This window comes from Oncorhynchus tshawytscha, linkage group LG06 (assembly GCF_018296145.1).
Source record: "Oncorhynchus tshawytscha isolate Ot180627B linkage group LG06, Otsh_v2.0, whole genome shotgun sequence".
NCBI lineage: Eukaryota > Metazoa > Chordata > Actinopteri > Salmoniformes > Salmonidae > Oncorhynchus > Oncorhynchus tshawytscha.
In genome coordinates, this window is record NC_056434.1 from 51,946,911 (window position 1) to 51,962,713 (window position 15,803).

The following is a 15,803-nucleotide window of genomic DNA, read 5'->3' on the forward strand; positions in this document are numbered from 1 at the left end:
TTAAAACGTTCTCTTTTGGTTTTTATGGAAAGTTTTAACGTTCTTGGAACAATTTGAGAATGTGACTTTAAATAGGACGATGAGTAAACCTGTATGATATGTTATCTCGAAGTACTGAAATTCCTACAGAAGATTGTTGTATCTTAACGTTCTTGGAACAATTTCAGAGCATTCCCAATGTCAAACTAGTTGGAGAACATTCCTAGAATCATGTAACCATGTTTGAACTATAAGGAAACGTTCTGTTAAAGTAATGAAATACCAACAAAATAACGTTTTTTAAGTTGCTTAAATTTGCTGAGAATGTTCCAACGCCAAGCAACTGTTTTGCACCACTCCCAGAAAGTTGTGGGAAGGTTGTATGCAAAATAACCATAGGTCAACCACGCTCTCACCAAGCTCTAAGAAACTAATGGTTCACAGAATGTTATATGCTAATGTGACCTTCCTGGTCCCATCCCTCAAGTCAGTGAGTCAACACAGGAAGGAGCAATGGATGAATAGTACATTTATTTCCAAAGCTGCAATCATTACTCGACAGAATATAAATAGCACTCCCACAGCAAATCTCCATAAATCTGCTGTCTGACATACTAACAACAATAAAAAACTATCAATGTCTAGTGGATAACAATTTCCAATCATTCTTAATTTAATACAAATAAATACATTGTTTCCATGTGCAATCTGATATTTATAACATCAGAATAAACTATAATCTATTTTATTATTCAAAATATATCAAATTATCCCGAAATTACTCAATGTCACACTCTCGTGGCGAAGAAATATAATACACCTGGAATGTACCACATATTTTCCTAAACTAACAAAACCAGGCTAATACGCTGGCTGGTGCTTATGAGTTTATAAAACATATTCTTTACACATGTCATCAATTACCTGCAATGATGGGACACACACACTATAGATGAATGCTCATTCGTCGACGGGGTAATAAATAGCACTCCTAAAGAACATGCATTTTTGAGTTAGCTACCAACTTCAGAGGGAACTTTATTTAGCTAGCATAAAATCCACATGGAAAACTGAGATTCGGCAAATGACGCCAAACCAACATCAGTTGCTACTAATAACATAAATTGCTAATGTACGGTGTAAAATGTGGATTTTATGATGTAATGCCAACTTTTTACATTTCTATCCCGGGACCATTCAATTTTCAATTTACCCCCAGCAATTCTCAATAAATCTGCTCTGGATCACCCAGAATCCCATACCTTTATCACAGAGTGTGTTAGACAATGTAAACACACTAATCTACCAGGAGGTGGCATATACCCATTTTTATGCAAGAATTTAACAATGTAATTACACTGTTACACTAGCTGGGGAATTCAATAGTCTGGTCCCAGATCTCGTTGTGTTCTAAAAGTAATTTCTGCATAAAAAAACCATCTGAAAATCAGTCATAAATCATTGAAATGTTTTTTTGGGGAAAAAGTTTTAATTCATTAATCGAAATAATGTTTTTTTTTTTATCCCTGATTGTTTGAACACAATGGAATTTCAATTAAATTTTTTTTGTCCTAAATGACAAAGTACAGAATATCAGACAACAGAAAATAAAACAATTTTAACATTAAAACAATAACATTTTACTCGCTTTTTATCCTGCATACAGTACATGTCAATCTGTTCCTGCAAGAATGAAACACAAAAAGAAGAAGCGGAAAGTAACTGTACAAACTAAAATAAACAGATCGGTAAAACACCAACACAAAAAGACTGCATCAGGAACCTCACAGATGAATGTGAGCTAATGTACTGCACTGCAATGTAATGTGCTGTATTCATATTCAGACAGTATCAACATCATCCAATAATACGCACACCATATTTCGTCCTGGGTGGCGAGATTAGGCTTTCCACCATCTCAAAGCAAAGCCAGCTCCCCTCGTGACCAGTGCGTCTACACAGTCTCTGTAGTGATGCTGACAACCTGCGGCTGCACCCTATTCCTGTTGCAGTTAAACAACCAGGCACTCCTGCGGTGGCGGTACCTCTTGGACAGCAGCACATAGAGCACAGGGTTAACACAGGGATGGAGGTACTGAAGCACGGTGCAGATGAAGTAGAACATCTCCCAGGACTGGCCGTGGCGGTAGAGCCCAAGGTACACACACAGCTCCAGGATGTACCTAATAATGAAGACGAGTAAGGAGAAGAGGTATAAACAAGAACAAGTGTTAGAATTTCCCCTAACGTATACAATAAAGTTGTCATCATCTTCCTCATCCTTTTCATCATCGTCATCATACCCGGGAAGCCAGCAGATGGAGAAGGTCCCGGCCGCCAGGAACACCATAAAGGAGGCTCGGCGTGTGTTGCGGGCACTGGCCACAGACATGACTGGGCTCTTGTGGAGGAAGCAGGCCAACCGGACGTAGTTGAAGGCGATCACCAGCATAGGGACGAAGTAGTAGAGCATGAACTGGCTGAGGACCACCTGGTGGAGGAATGGATGGATGAATGGATTCAAAATGTTGTGTTTTCTCACATCAATTGGACACCATTTTCTTTCAGCGAATGAAAGTAACTGTCTTTTTTTTTTTTACAGACCTGGTTACTTCCAGTGACATTATTTTAACTAAACTTAATACCTTTTGTTACACATTGTGTGCATCTCAAATGGCACCCTATTCCCTCTAGTACAGCAGGTCAAGAGATGTGAACTATATAGCAAACAGAGTACAATTTCAGACCAAGCCATTGTTACCTGATAGTGGTGTTCCTGTATGGTGGGCAGGCAGAAAGTAAAATTACCCAAGCCGGGGCTCAGGCTCTCCTTGGTGGCGAAGATCCTCAGAGGCAGGCTGATGAAGAAGGCTGATGCCCAGACCAAGACGAACATCAGGACCACCAGGTCCATGGTAGGAGGATGGTAGGGGTTGGTGATGATCATGGCTCGTGTCATGGACACGGCACACAGGCTGTAGGTGCTGGCTGCCAGGGAGAAGGCCAGAAAGAACTGGTACACCTTGCAGGAGGTGTCCCCCAGCGGCCACGAGTAGCTGAAGAAGACGATAGGAGATGATGAAAGATTATAAGATTATTGTCACAGAGAGATGGTAATCCTACTTCTGCTTTCATACCAAATACTCAGAGACAAACACAGCGCTCATATCCCACAAGATTCTTCTGTTTGTCAAACATGGGATTCGATCTGCTGGCAACACTCCAGGTCCAGTGGCCCCTCTAACCTCTATGGCTATTGGCTAGGCTACCTGACAGTTGAGTAAACTAGCACAACTGATTCAACTAGTCAAGGGCATGATAATTAGACTACAAGGTGAATCAGATGTGCTAGGTCTTTAATAGCTTAGATAAAATACATGGCACAGATAGGGGTCCCCGAGAAGAGGTTTGCTACCTGACAACGGAGTGCAAGGTGAATGGTATCAGCAACAGGGTGAGGAAGTCTTCCAGGGCCATGCTCTAACCTCTAACCTACCTGACAGCAGAGTGCAAGGTGAAGGGGATGAGCAGCAGGATGAGGAAGTCTGCCAGAGCCAGGATCTCTGATCTCTAACCTCTAACCTACCTGACGGCAGAGTGCAGAGTGAAGGGGATGAGCAGCAGGATGAGGAAGTCTGCCAGAGCCAGGATCTCTGATCTCTAACCTCTAACCTACCTGACGGCAGAGTGCAGAGTGAAGGGGATGAGCAGCAGGATGTGGAAGTCTGCCATAGCCAGGATCTCTGATCTCTAACCTCTAACCTACCTGACAGCAGAGTGCAAGGTGAAGGGGATGAGCAGCAGGATGCAGAAGTCTGCCAGAGCCAGGATCTCTGATCTCTAACCTCTAACCTACCTGACAGCAGAAGGCAAGGTGAAGGGGATGAGCAGCAGGATGAGGAAGTCTGCCAGAGCCAGGATCTCTGATCTCTAACCTCTAACCTACCTGACGGCAGAGTGCAGAGTGAAGGGGATGAGCAGCAGGGTGAGGAAGACTGCCAGAGCCAGGATCTCTGATCTCTAACCTACCTGATGGCAGAGTGCAGGGTGAAGGGGATGAGCAGCAGGGTGAGGAAGTCTGCCAGAGCCATGCTGAGCAGCAGGATGTCCAGACAGTTCTTCCTCAGGGTGTTGTACTTGGCAAACAGAGAGAACACCAGTAGGTTGGCACAGAAACCGATGCCCAGGATCACCCCGCAGGTACAGGCAAAGATCAGGGAAAACATGTTGGGGACAGCCTGTTGTGTGATCAAAGATTTAGATATAATCTCAATCTCAAAACAGTTAGATAATCTCAGTTCTTGGAAACGTTTAAATATAGTTTAATTTATATCAAATTTGCCAATCCACTTTTTATCAGTGGAGGCTTTTTAGGGGACGAAGGGGAGGACCGTCCTACTCAGGGAATTTCATAAAAATACAAATAGTGAAACATAAAATATATTCAAATGTCACCAAATAACTGATTAAAACACACTGTTTTGCAATGAAGGTCTACAGTAGCCTCAACAACACCCTCTAGGGTAGCACCATGGTGTAGCCGGAGGACAGCTATTTTCCATCCTCCTCTGGGTACATTGACTTCGATACAAAACATAGGAGGCTCATGGTTTTCACCCCTTCCATAGAGTTGCACAGTATTTATGGTGACCTCCAGAGAACGTCCTCAAAACTCTTGCAATATGAACTGAGCACATCTAATAAAAGAATCAGAGACTGAATCTTGTACTGAAAGCATAAGCTACAGCTAGCTAGCACTGCAGTGCATGCTGACTCAAAGAGAGAGAAAGACAATAGTTGAACCCTTTTGAACAAATTCATTTCTTGAAAAAAAATGAAGGAGAACCAGCAGAGAGAGCGAGAGAGAAAGAGCTAACTATTTTCTTAGTTTACCTTTCACTTAGCAAATGCAGCTAAATTAGCCTACTCAACAACCTGACTCAGAGAGGAATGCTATTTATGTTAGCTAGTTAGCTAGCTGGCTAAGGCTATCCAACACTGCAACTCTTCCAACTGTTAAACTGCTTGCTGTACATTGTACTCTGTGATTGTACACATGGATTAGATTGTGGGTTTACTAACTCATTAGTTATAGTTTGTTGACTCTAACGTTAATACGGTGACAACGAAGTAGGCTGTTTTGTAGTTAGCGGTTATGATATGAAGGTTTGGCTTGGAGGTTTTTGCGCCTGGTCACAGACTGCTGTTGTGTTTTGCTCTGAAGCCTACAATGCGAAGGGAAAAGGTGAGAGGAGGACAGCGTGTAGATGTGAGAACGGAATTATACAACGAGCAAAGTGATGATGCTGTTTATGAAAGTGAACAGTGTGTGCGGGTGGTCAGGGGTGTATTTATTTAGCCATTTCTGTTGCAAAACGTTTCTTCAACAGAAGCAAACAGAATGAAACAGGGAGGGACTTACCTAAATTTGTCCAAAGAAACTCTTGTTTTTCTTTTTGGACAAAATGACTACACCCCAGATCAGCTATATGCAGGCAAGAGTGTGCAAGGCGGTATTGAATCACGTTGATTACTTCAATTTGTCTTCGGCATGTGCATTATAAACTTTCATTTGTAGGCTAGGTTGATGTTAAATTGAGCTGGGTGAGTGGAATATGATTGACAGTAATAGAAATAAGGCCATACTCCTCCCCCCAAAAAATTGTCCCAATCTTAAACGGCATTACCGCCACTGAGTTTTATATACATTACATACATATACATCAAGCTTGATCTAGATTTTATAACCACAAATAGCTAACAAAATTATTATTAGTGTTATTATTGTATTTAAAAAGTTTACCTACTACTGGACTACAACTGACTTGCTCTGTACCTGAAATAATTATTTGGATGACCCTGTTTAGCCCTGTGTGTTACTTACCATACTCTTGGGTTATTGAGTGAAGTATCCTCATGTGTACCAAGATAAACAGCATTATTCTCCGTCATGGGTAAATCCGTCAGCCATTCTTTGAATTTTAGAGTATCCCCATAATGAAAACTGTTAAAAGTGGCTTGCATGTGACTCTTAGTTTTTGTTTGCTGACTATAGAGAATGGCAAACATCACTCACTCAGGTCAAATTGATTCTGGTTGGATGAGTTTAAAGGGAGAGTACTCACATCTGACTCTGAATTTAGCACAGTTACAGTTTTTGAAGTACTGCGGTGTATGGCTATGTTCATTCATGTTGTCTGTGTTGTTGTTGTATCTTGTAGTTTTCCAGAGAATGTGTTTTTGGCAATTCCAATGGTTATTATTATGTAATGTACATACAGTAGCTTCTGAATGGAAGTGCGTGGGTTTATCACAAGAAGTGAAAAACCTGTCACAGACCTTTTCTGCCCTTTCACATGAGTAAAACGTAGACATTAGAGAGAGATAATCTATATTTTATTGATGTGTGTTCTGTGGTGGTTTCCATACAGTATGTGTTATGTTCAGCATATTTAACCCCCATGCAAACAGACCCTACTCGCAAAAGAAAACGTTCCACTTTCCTTTCCGTGTATTGTTTTCCTGTTGATTGTCTCCCACCCTCTCTCTCTCAGTGAGTTATTAATGCCTTTTCCATTGTTCCATTGATTTCTTCAGCACAGTAGTGTGGAACGCCAGTCTTCTGATGGGGTCTTTATCAGACCATTCCACTGTGTTTATGACTCTGGCTCTGGCTAATGGCCTCAGTACCGGCTCTTAGGACAGGATGTAGCTGCAGTACTAACGCTGCTGCCTGGTGCATTTACTCTCTCCCCTCCCAGCAGGTCCATAGAGTGTGTGACCCAAATGGCACCCTATTCCCTACATAGTGCACTAATGTTGACGGGCTCGCGCTGGTCAAAAGTAGTGCACTATATAGGGAATAGGGTGCCATTTTGGACATGTCCATTCAGTCAGAGACGGGTTAAAACACACCACATGGTTCTCTAGTGTGACATTAACAACCTTATAAGGTCCCTTGTTCATGCTGAATAGTCAACAAATAGGCTATATTGATGACTTTCTCATTGGTGATAGGCTACGGTAACTCTATGTAACTCATTGGCGCAATAATTGAATTTCTATAAGAAAATGGTATGGTACAGTATTTGATTGGACTACATTGTCTGTAGAGAGAACACAATGTATTCATGAAGCTTTAATGGTTTGTTTGTTGTTGTTGTTGAAATTATGGTGCTCTCAGTGCAAGTGCTTAAACTTGAAACAAGTCTGTGATTATACCAGCAGTTTAAACTCTGTCTTCTTTGATCAAAAATAGTTTCTAAAACTGGAGAGAGGGAGTTTGATGGAACAATCCAATAACATACAAGTCAATGAGGTGATAATGGGCAGTACTATAAATGGAAGAAAACAAAAATAAATACAAAATAAAAATGAAGCATTTATCAACAGGAAGGAAGGAACATTTTTCAAAAAACAAAAAATCAACCACAAAGGAGAACACTTGTGTAACTTAACAAAAACATAAGGATATCATCATTATATCTAAAGTGCATTATATTGTTATGATAAAATGACCGAAAGTCAGCAGCACCGTAATACATTCACAAAATAAATACACAGTTCAAATGAAATAAATTATGGGAGAAATATTTGTTATGGATGCTAAATACAGATTTTAAAAAATATTCACAAGAGCCACCAAGCATTAAAAAGAATAGTCCTCCCTAATTTTGTGAATTTAAGTATGTATAGTCAACAAATATTTTATGTGTAACGTTTACCGCGTAGCCTATGCTCTACTTTACATATGGGCATCTGGTTTGATGAGTGTGTGATCAGCCCCTGGAAGGCACCTGTCGTACATCGTTTTCTCACGAATTATAAAGGAGAAGGAGTAAAGCATAGTTTGTCATTTGACATATCTCAAAATCTGCATATTATTCACCTAATAAATACGAATACAAAAGTAATATGTGTTGTTATAAAGTATGAAAACACCTCTGATCTCTGGATATATAAAAGTACTTTATATCAAGGCAAAAAAAATAGAAAAAGCAGCTGATTAAAACAAGAAAGGCAAAGAACAATGTCCACTATGGTATGGGGAGACTGTTTCAGTTATTTGCTTGAGAGTCGTTGAGATCTCAATCAGTCATGCTGGAACTTCTCTGTCTGTCAGAGTTATTAGTTCAGCGCCACCCAAAGGCTACATGATGTGGTCTGTCTAGCGTCCTCTGTGACTCCCTATATGTCTCCCATGTCATGACAAGGGTTGTGTCGCGAGCCCGCCGCCTCCTCTTCTCGCTCTCCCTCCGTCTCCCTCTCTCTCCCTTCACCTTCTTTTTCCTTTTGGTGGACACCTTCAGCGGCTGGTCCTTGTAGGCCACAGACTTGTTGGTCTCCTGGGGGAGGTTGCCCACCTCCCCTCCCAGCTGGAAACTCAGAGGGAGGTTCTTGGTCCCTCCGGGGGGTTTGGGGGGGCGTAGGGCGCTCCCGCTGAAGGTGATGTGGCCCCCGTTGGCGTTGTTCCTACTCTGGGGAGGTGGGGCTCGCTCGCTGTCGGCTGTGTGGACTTTATCTAGTAGCCCTTGGAGCCAGAGCCGTCTCTTGAACTCCTCCAGAGACCGGCCCTTGTCGTGCATCAACTGGGCGTGACTCACTGACCTCCTCCTGAAGGGGGAGAGGAGAAGGAGATTGTCAATGAGTGTTTTAAACTGGACTCACTCTCTTTGTAAGAGTAGATGGTAAAGAAAAATAGTATCTTTGTGCCACACCACATCAGAAGCTCCATAGTGGTGCAGAGCCTGTGGCCAAGCGGTAACACAGGCTCTTTTCATTTAAAAAAATAACTACTTTTAACTACTCTTTAAGAGAGTAGTCCACCTTTCCCACTATCCTCTCCTGATCTATCTCCAAACAACCTATCATTTTCTCTTATAGCTATTATTTTGTGGCACCTACAGTATAGTCTAGTACAGTATAAACCTGACAGTACAGTGACTGACTAAACCTACTTGTGAGGTGTTGATAATTGAATGACAGCCAAGGTCATGTTCCAGTAGATCTCAATAGGTGGCAGCATAAACAAAGGCATGTAGTGCCTGGGAGAGCTCAAGGCTATCCATGTTACTGTATGAATGCTGTGTGAAGCCATCTGACCACCACAAAATGTACAAGAGAAACATAAGCTAACAAGCCACATATTCAACCACAAAGCATGTCACCTGGGCCACAAAAGTCAATCAAAACCTTGCCATGCACAGGGCTGAGTTTGACAGATGTTTTGTAGGTGTAATGCAAATCTATGTTCTTTATTAAAGGCTAACAATGTTTTACATGAGAAAACACAAATCCATGCTGGTCAAAAATATGTACAATTGACCCATTTTTGCTTGGTTTATTCTACATAATTTCAGCATAAAACTGAATGTAACAGAACTACAAAACGTAGTACTGTAGTGTGTCGTTTTATCTGTAGTTACTTTTGATTTTAGGTTTTTCATTATTTATACCATTGACATCCGTATCTACATCGATACCACGGTATACTTTTCAGAATATCGAGACCTCTTTTCCCAAATCATCAAACAGCAGTACATCAACCTTAGATGTGATTCAAGTGATCATGGTTTACACGTGACCATTGATTGATACACTGCCATTATTACCAGCCTTTTCCGGTGCTATGCAACATTCAACAATGGGAAAACCATGATGCTATACCAAAGGGTTTCTTAGTTGGTGCGTAAAACCATTTTTTTTCCAGAACATAGACTTACATTCTGTTAGTGAGAGCATCGATGGGTCTCCCGTAGAGTGGCACTGGGGAGCACAGCAGGAACACAACTAGACTCAACTGCTGGAACATGCCTCTGGGACACAGCATTCTGGAACAGTAACTCTGGAACACCCAACAGACAACGTTCTGTCATTCATTGTATCGCCATTCGCCAGGAACCATATGTACATAGTACATTAATGATGATTTACTTGAAACTGACCACCTGCAAACTTACATTAAAAACAACAACAAAAACATTGAAATGGAAGATGCAATGCCTATTTCATTGAGATCTAATACATTGAAGAACAAGGTTAAATGAGGTACTGTAGGTGGTACAGTAGGTCCTCAGAGAGTTGCAGCTTACCTTACTGCTACTTATCTAGTGGTTTTACTTGGCAGCATAGATACAGTTGCTGACAAACTAGACTTCTTTCTGAGCCCCCCTTGATTCCTTCGCCTGACATAATTTGTATCTACTGAACAAGACCACCTGGTAATACTGAAATACCAAGAAAAATACTGAAATATCAACAACAGAAATATCATGCAAGTAAAGAATCCATCGTTGCACAGAGATAGGCTTTTCTGGTACTTCCAAATACACATCAAATACACAATACAAAAATACTTACATGGAGTAGATTCCCAAAACAAGTTATCCACCAAAAGGTTTGGTTTAAGTCCACAAATTCCCCAAAAGAGATATCTTTCAAACTTTCCAAGATCCCAAAATGAGATCTCTACAATATAAAAAAAGAACAAACTCACATTTATTCTGCCAAATTCTATTTGGTTCAGAGTCAGACTTAAAAAGAAATCTGTCTGTCCGTTAGCGAGAGACAAGAGAATAACATGGGGAAACCCCCTTGAGACAGGTCCAGCCAGAGATCTCCCGATACCGCATGTATATTTAGTTATTTATTTCTCTCAAATCCCAATGAAAAAGGAGAGGGAATATGAAGCAAAAAGTGAGGCACAGACTGCAGCACATCAGCTTCTCTTATGCTGATAGCTCCTGTAACAATCTTGTGAAGTGCTCTCCTGCAGCATCATGTCTGTATGGCTCGAGCAGGAGCAGGGGAGGTGAGAAAGTGTGAAGCATGCTGCTGCATTGCCTGACCACTCCAAGCGACCGTGTGTGTGAGCGTGTGTATGTGAGTGAGGTGAGAGTGCTCCTCAGTGTGTAAAGCTGCAAACACTGCCCTTGCCCCTGCCCATCTCGGTCCAGACCTCCTGACACCCCCGTACACAGACACACACACACACACACACACACACACACACACACACACACACACACACACACACACACACACACACAAACAGACCACAATTGACAAGAAGGTGGCGATCATGCAACACTCGTAACAAAGAATAGAGGATATTAACAGCAGAAGAGTTCATTGGTGTAATTGTGTTATATGACAGCCTTATGGCATTTTAAAAAGGTGGACTTCAAAACTCTTGTCATCTCTGTCCCTTATTATCTAAATTGTTGGCTAAATAGTTGGTAACCAGTATGTAATATAATGGATTCTGATGACACTGCTGCATTTGTTCATAGAGACATGTCATCTCATGATGTGGTTTAAAAAGCAAGGTATCAGGTGCAACAACAGAAGCCCCCATGCGGAAGCCCCCCTTTGCTTCCGAGGTAAACAAACAGGCCTCAGGCCCTCACCACTGTCCCCTGGGAACATGACCGTAACCTCAGAGAAACCCAACCACACACTACATCTGACTACAGGCCTTCATGTCAGTAAACCAGACTGCCACATAATGGTCACAGTGGCCAGGGAGGTATCTTGTCTTTATTCCGTAGTGTAGACCACAAGGTTGGGGTCAATTCTATTTCAATTCAGAGAGTTTCATTTTGTGTCCTGAATCGACTGAGTTGAACTGGAATTGACCCCAAACCAAGACTCAAGATCCTAAGACTACACTCTTCGAAAAAAGGGTTCCAAATGGGTTCTGTGGCTGACCCCATAGAATAACCATTTTTGTTTCTAGGTACAACTTTAGACCCTCCGTGGAAAGGGTTTTACATGGAACCCAAAAGTGTTCTACCTGGAACCAAAAAGGTTCTACCTGGAACCAAAAGCGGTTAGTCAAAAGGTTCTCTTATGAGAAAAACAGAACAAACCTTAAATGTAAAAATCCAGGTATTTCTCTGTCAGAAATTTGTTGAAATCTATTACAGATTTTTGCTAGATGTCAGGTCTGCTACAAAGGCAGCATTGATCAGAAACTTGTAAAGGCTCAGTGACCTCAGCATCCAAATATTGCAATCATTCAATCAGTTTTATTACGGCATGAACACAAGTATATAAAAATATTATATAGATAAAATATAGAGGCGTTATAAATCGGTGTAGTATATTTTACCAGATGAAAATAGAAGGGTATACATTCGAGCTCAGCAAGTTCCAAATATATTGCTAGTCGCACATATAAAACATAGCATCAAATATGTCAACATGCAGCCTGATATTGCCCAAAATCTGGATTTTATAACATGCATCTCTTCATGTATAAAACTCATAAACCTGAATTTTGTAAGTGCTTTAGCTAAGTGAACATTAGTAAAAAGAAACACACGAGGGTATGTTCCCGGTGGGTGGTGGATTACTTAATACATTTTACAAGCAACCAATTCAGCAAGGGGTCCTACTATAAAGTAAGTTAAATTGGGGACAAAACAGAATTATGTTAAAGTAGGACTCCACTCCCATCCTCCCCAAAAATCAACTTGCTATAGTTTCCAACTGGTCTGCCTCCCCAACCCTAACTAATAACACTTTCACATTCGGTAGGAAAAAATACCTCATTTGATTCCATTCTGTAAAGTCCAACTTTTACCTGCAAAAAATATGAAAAAAATCTTCCCATTTCCTGGCAGACTCAGACCAGCATGCAAAATCTGAGCCAGGAAAGCTGCTTTTGATTCAGGCTAAATTGCTCGCTCAACACAGAACATCATTAGGTAGCTGTACGTTCTTCATCCTACAGTTCTTGAACAACACTTTTCCTTCCCACTTTTACACTCACCCACGTACAGTTCAGACGGGAACACACACACAAACACACTTCTCTCACCCTATTCAAAATAATGATATTCATTTTACTTCTGTGCTTTTCCAAAACAGCTCATACCCCATGTTGAAGCCAAAGTAACACCCTCATTTTATTCAGCACTTAATCCAGTCATCATTTTTATTTTGGGACCTGCTCTAATCTGGAATATATTTGTATACTTGTATACTTTCTCTGCACTGTCCTATATCTGGAGCACACATTGTATCCTAAATCCTAGCTTTGCTCGTTGTATGCGTTCTATAGTCCACCTTCTGCGGTTGAACTTTAACCAGATACATTTGCGAGCTCCATATCTTTTTATTGTGTCTCCTCGCCTGACTGACTGAAGTACCAAGCGGTTCTTCTTCTTCTTCACATATACAGTTGGTTTGCATGTCAGTTTGTCTTTAAAAAAAACAACGATTACACTCATTCGCAATGTTTAATCTAACCACTGTGTACATAGAGGTTATGGTGTGTTTGATTAAGGTTCATTTATGGTTTCGTCTGTGCTTCAATGGCTTGCCATTTATATGCATATTAACTCCTGGTTTGTTAGTTTGGAAAACCTTAATGTGAAAAATGGGTTTTGCAGAGGACTTTTACTTTACTTTCCCTCTCAGTGGTCTCTCAGAAATAAATTATAGGCAACTATAACTTAGTTCATTTGAGGTAAGCTGCTGTACTGTACAATGTCTCACTATGGCAGTAAGAATAACGTTTTGCTGCTCCTGCTCTACAAATCATTCACACCCATCACTCTTAGCTTTCAACTGGCAAAATCTATTTCTTTTTTTTATCTAAAAGAAATGTCTGTACTGTATTCCCCCTTGGCCTCTTGCAACTGCTCTCTATTCCAACCCTTCAACAACTGCCCTCTATTCCAACCCTTCAACAACTTTGTAATTATATCTCCAACATGTTTATCCTGAGACATTGGCATTGTGGTACCTAATCTATAGTGTACTTTCTAACGTATGGATTTAAATCTACCATAAAAATGGTACTTTGACATGTTTCAATGTTCCCTGACAGCATTTCAGTGGGAACAGCAATGACTTTCTTTATGTTCTTTCTCTTCCTCTTCTGACAAAACCAACTCAAAATAATCTAGCAGACAATGAACTTTACGTACTGTAATAGGAACAACTTATTCTGTCCATACTTTCTCTATTACATGACAAGAGTTTACCTGAGTTTTAGGGAAAGAATATTTGAACATATTCCAAGATACTGTAGCACTTTGACAATTCTTTCTCGATCTCACACACACACACACACACACGCACACTCTTAATTCATTACTTTTGGTACGATCGATATAACATCCACAGAATGTCATTCATTTCAGTGTGTTTTACCTAAAATTACAACAGGTTACAATACACAATGGGCTGACTTGGCAGTCCAGGATGTCAAAAGCAGGTCACTCTTCTAGTCTCACTCTGAAGCTCTGAAAGCCTTATATCCTGAACATTACGTAATGCCTGTTCAGGGTTACCATAACATGAGCTACGTCCTAAATGGCACCATGTTCCCTATACTTTACAATGTTCTATACATGCACTGTACATGTATGGACTACACATATACGGTGCATTCAAAAGTATTCAGACTCTTTGACTTTTTCCACATTTTGTTACGTTAAAGCCTTATTCTAAAATGGATTAAATAGTTTTCCCCCCTCATCAATCTACCTACAATACCCCATAATGACAAAGCAAAAATAGGTTTTTAGACATTTTTACAAATTTATTACAAATAAAAAAATGGAAATATCACATTTACATAAGTATTCAGACCCTTTACTCAGTACTTTGTTGAAGCACCTCTAGCAGCACACCTGTGTTTGGGGAGTTTCTTCCATTCTTCTCTGCAGATCCTCTCAGGCTCTATGAGGTTGGATGGGGAGCATCGCTGCACAGCTACTTTCAGGTCTCTCCAGAGATCGGGTTCAAGTCGGGGCTCTGTCTGGGCCACTCAAGGACATTCAGAGACTTGTCCCGAAGCCACTCCTGCGTTGTCTTGGCTGTGTGCGAAGGGTTGTTGTCCTGTTGGAATGTGAACCTTCACCCCAGTCTGAGGTCCCGAGCACTCTGGAGCAGGTTCTCATCAAAGATCTCTCTGTACTTTGCTTCGTTCATCTTTCCCTTGATCCTGACTAGTCTCACAGTCCCTACCACTGAAAAGCATTCTCACAGCATGATGCTGCCACCACCATGCTTCACCGTAGGGATGGTGCCAGGTTTCCTCCAGACGTGACGTTTGGCATTCAGGCCAACGAGTTCAATCTTGGTTTCATCAGACCAGAGAATCTTGTTTCTCATGGTCTGAGAGTCTTGAGGTGCCTTTGGCAAACTCCAAGCAGGCTGTCATGTGCCTTTTACTGAGGAGTGGCTTCCATCTGCCCACTCCACCATAAAGGCCTGATTGGTCAAGTGCTGAGAGATGGTTGTCCTTCTGGAATGTTCTTCCATCTCCACAGAGGAACTCTGGAGCTCTGTCAGAGTGACCATCGGGGTTCTTGGTCACCTCCCTGACCAAGGCCCTTCTCCCCTGATTGCTCAGTTTGGCCAGGCGGCTAGCTCTTGGAAGAGTCTTGGTGGTTACAAACTTCTTCCATTTAAGAATGATGGAGGACACAGGATGCACCTAAACTCAATTTCGAATCTCATAGCAAACGGTCTGAATACTTATATAAATGAGGTATCTGTTGTTGTTTTTTTTATAAACTAGCAAACATTTCTAAAAAACTTATTTTCGCTTTGTCCTTATGGGGTATTGTGTGTAGATTGATGCGGGGAAAAAATAATGTAATCAAATTTCATAATAAAGCTGTAACATAACAAAATGTGGAAAAAGGGAAGGGGTCTGAATACTTTACAAATGCACTGTATAGGGAATAGGGTACAATTTGGTTTGCAGCCATACACTCCTCTATAACTCATTCTACTGATCTGCAGTAGCTGGGCATGGGTTTTGTGGTTTCTCCTTTATGTCTTTGCTATTTGATGTATAAATT

General features: G+C 41.0%; 3 protein-coding genes across 3 annotated transcripts in view; 1 reads left to right on the top strand and 2 right to left on the bottom strand.

Moving 5' to 3' along the window:
* LOC112252699 (lamina-associated polypeptide 2, isoforms beta/gamma) overlaps window positions 1-15,803 on the top strand; it is a 104,946-nt gene that overhangs the window by 15,789 nt on the left and 73,354 nt on the right. The gene's annotated exons all lie outside the window — the stretch shown is intronic.
* Window positions 734-6,020, bottom strand: LOC121846685 (galanin receptor 2a). The gene is made up of 5 exons (XM_042323372.1): window positions 5,864-6,020; window positions 4,009-4,217; window positions 2,741-3,035; window positions 2,283-2,470; window positions 734-2,162 (listed from the first exon to the last, which is right to left on the bottom strand). Exons 1-5 carry the CDS (start codon window positions 5,864-5,866, stop codon window positions 1,934-1,936), a joined length of 924 nt encoding a protein of 307 aa, XP_042179306.1. The 5' UTR covers window positions 5,867-6,020; the 3' UTR covers window positions 734-1,933.
* On the bottom strand, window positions 6,397-10,833 carry LOC112252700 (parathyroid hormone-related protein-like). The gene is made up of 3 exons (XM_024424172.2): window positions 10,339-10,833; window positions 9,702-9,823; window positions 6,397-8,592 (listed from the first exon to the last, which is right to left on the bottom strand). The coding sequence occupies exons 2-3, from the start codon at window positions 9,806-9,808 to the stop codon at window positions 8,112-8,114; spliced, it is 588 nt and encodes a 195-aa protein (XP_024279940.1). The 5' UTR covers window positions 9,809-9,823; window positions 10,339-10,833; the 3' UTR covers window positions 6,397-8,111.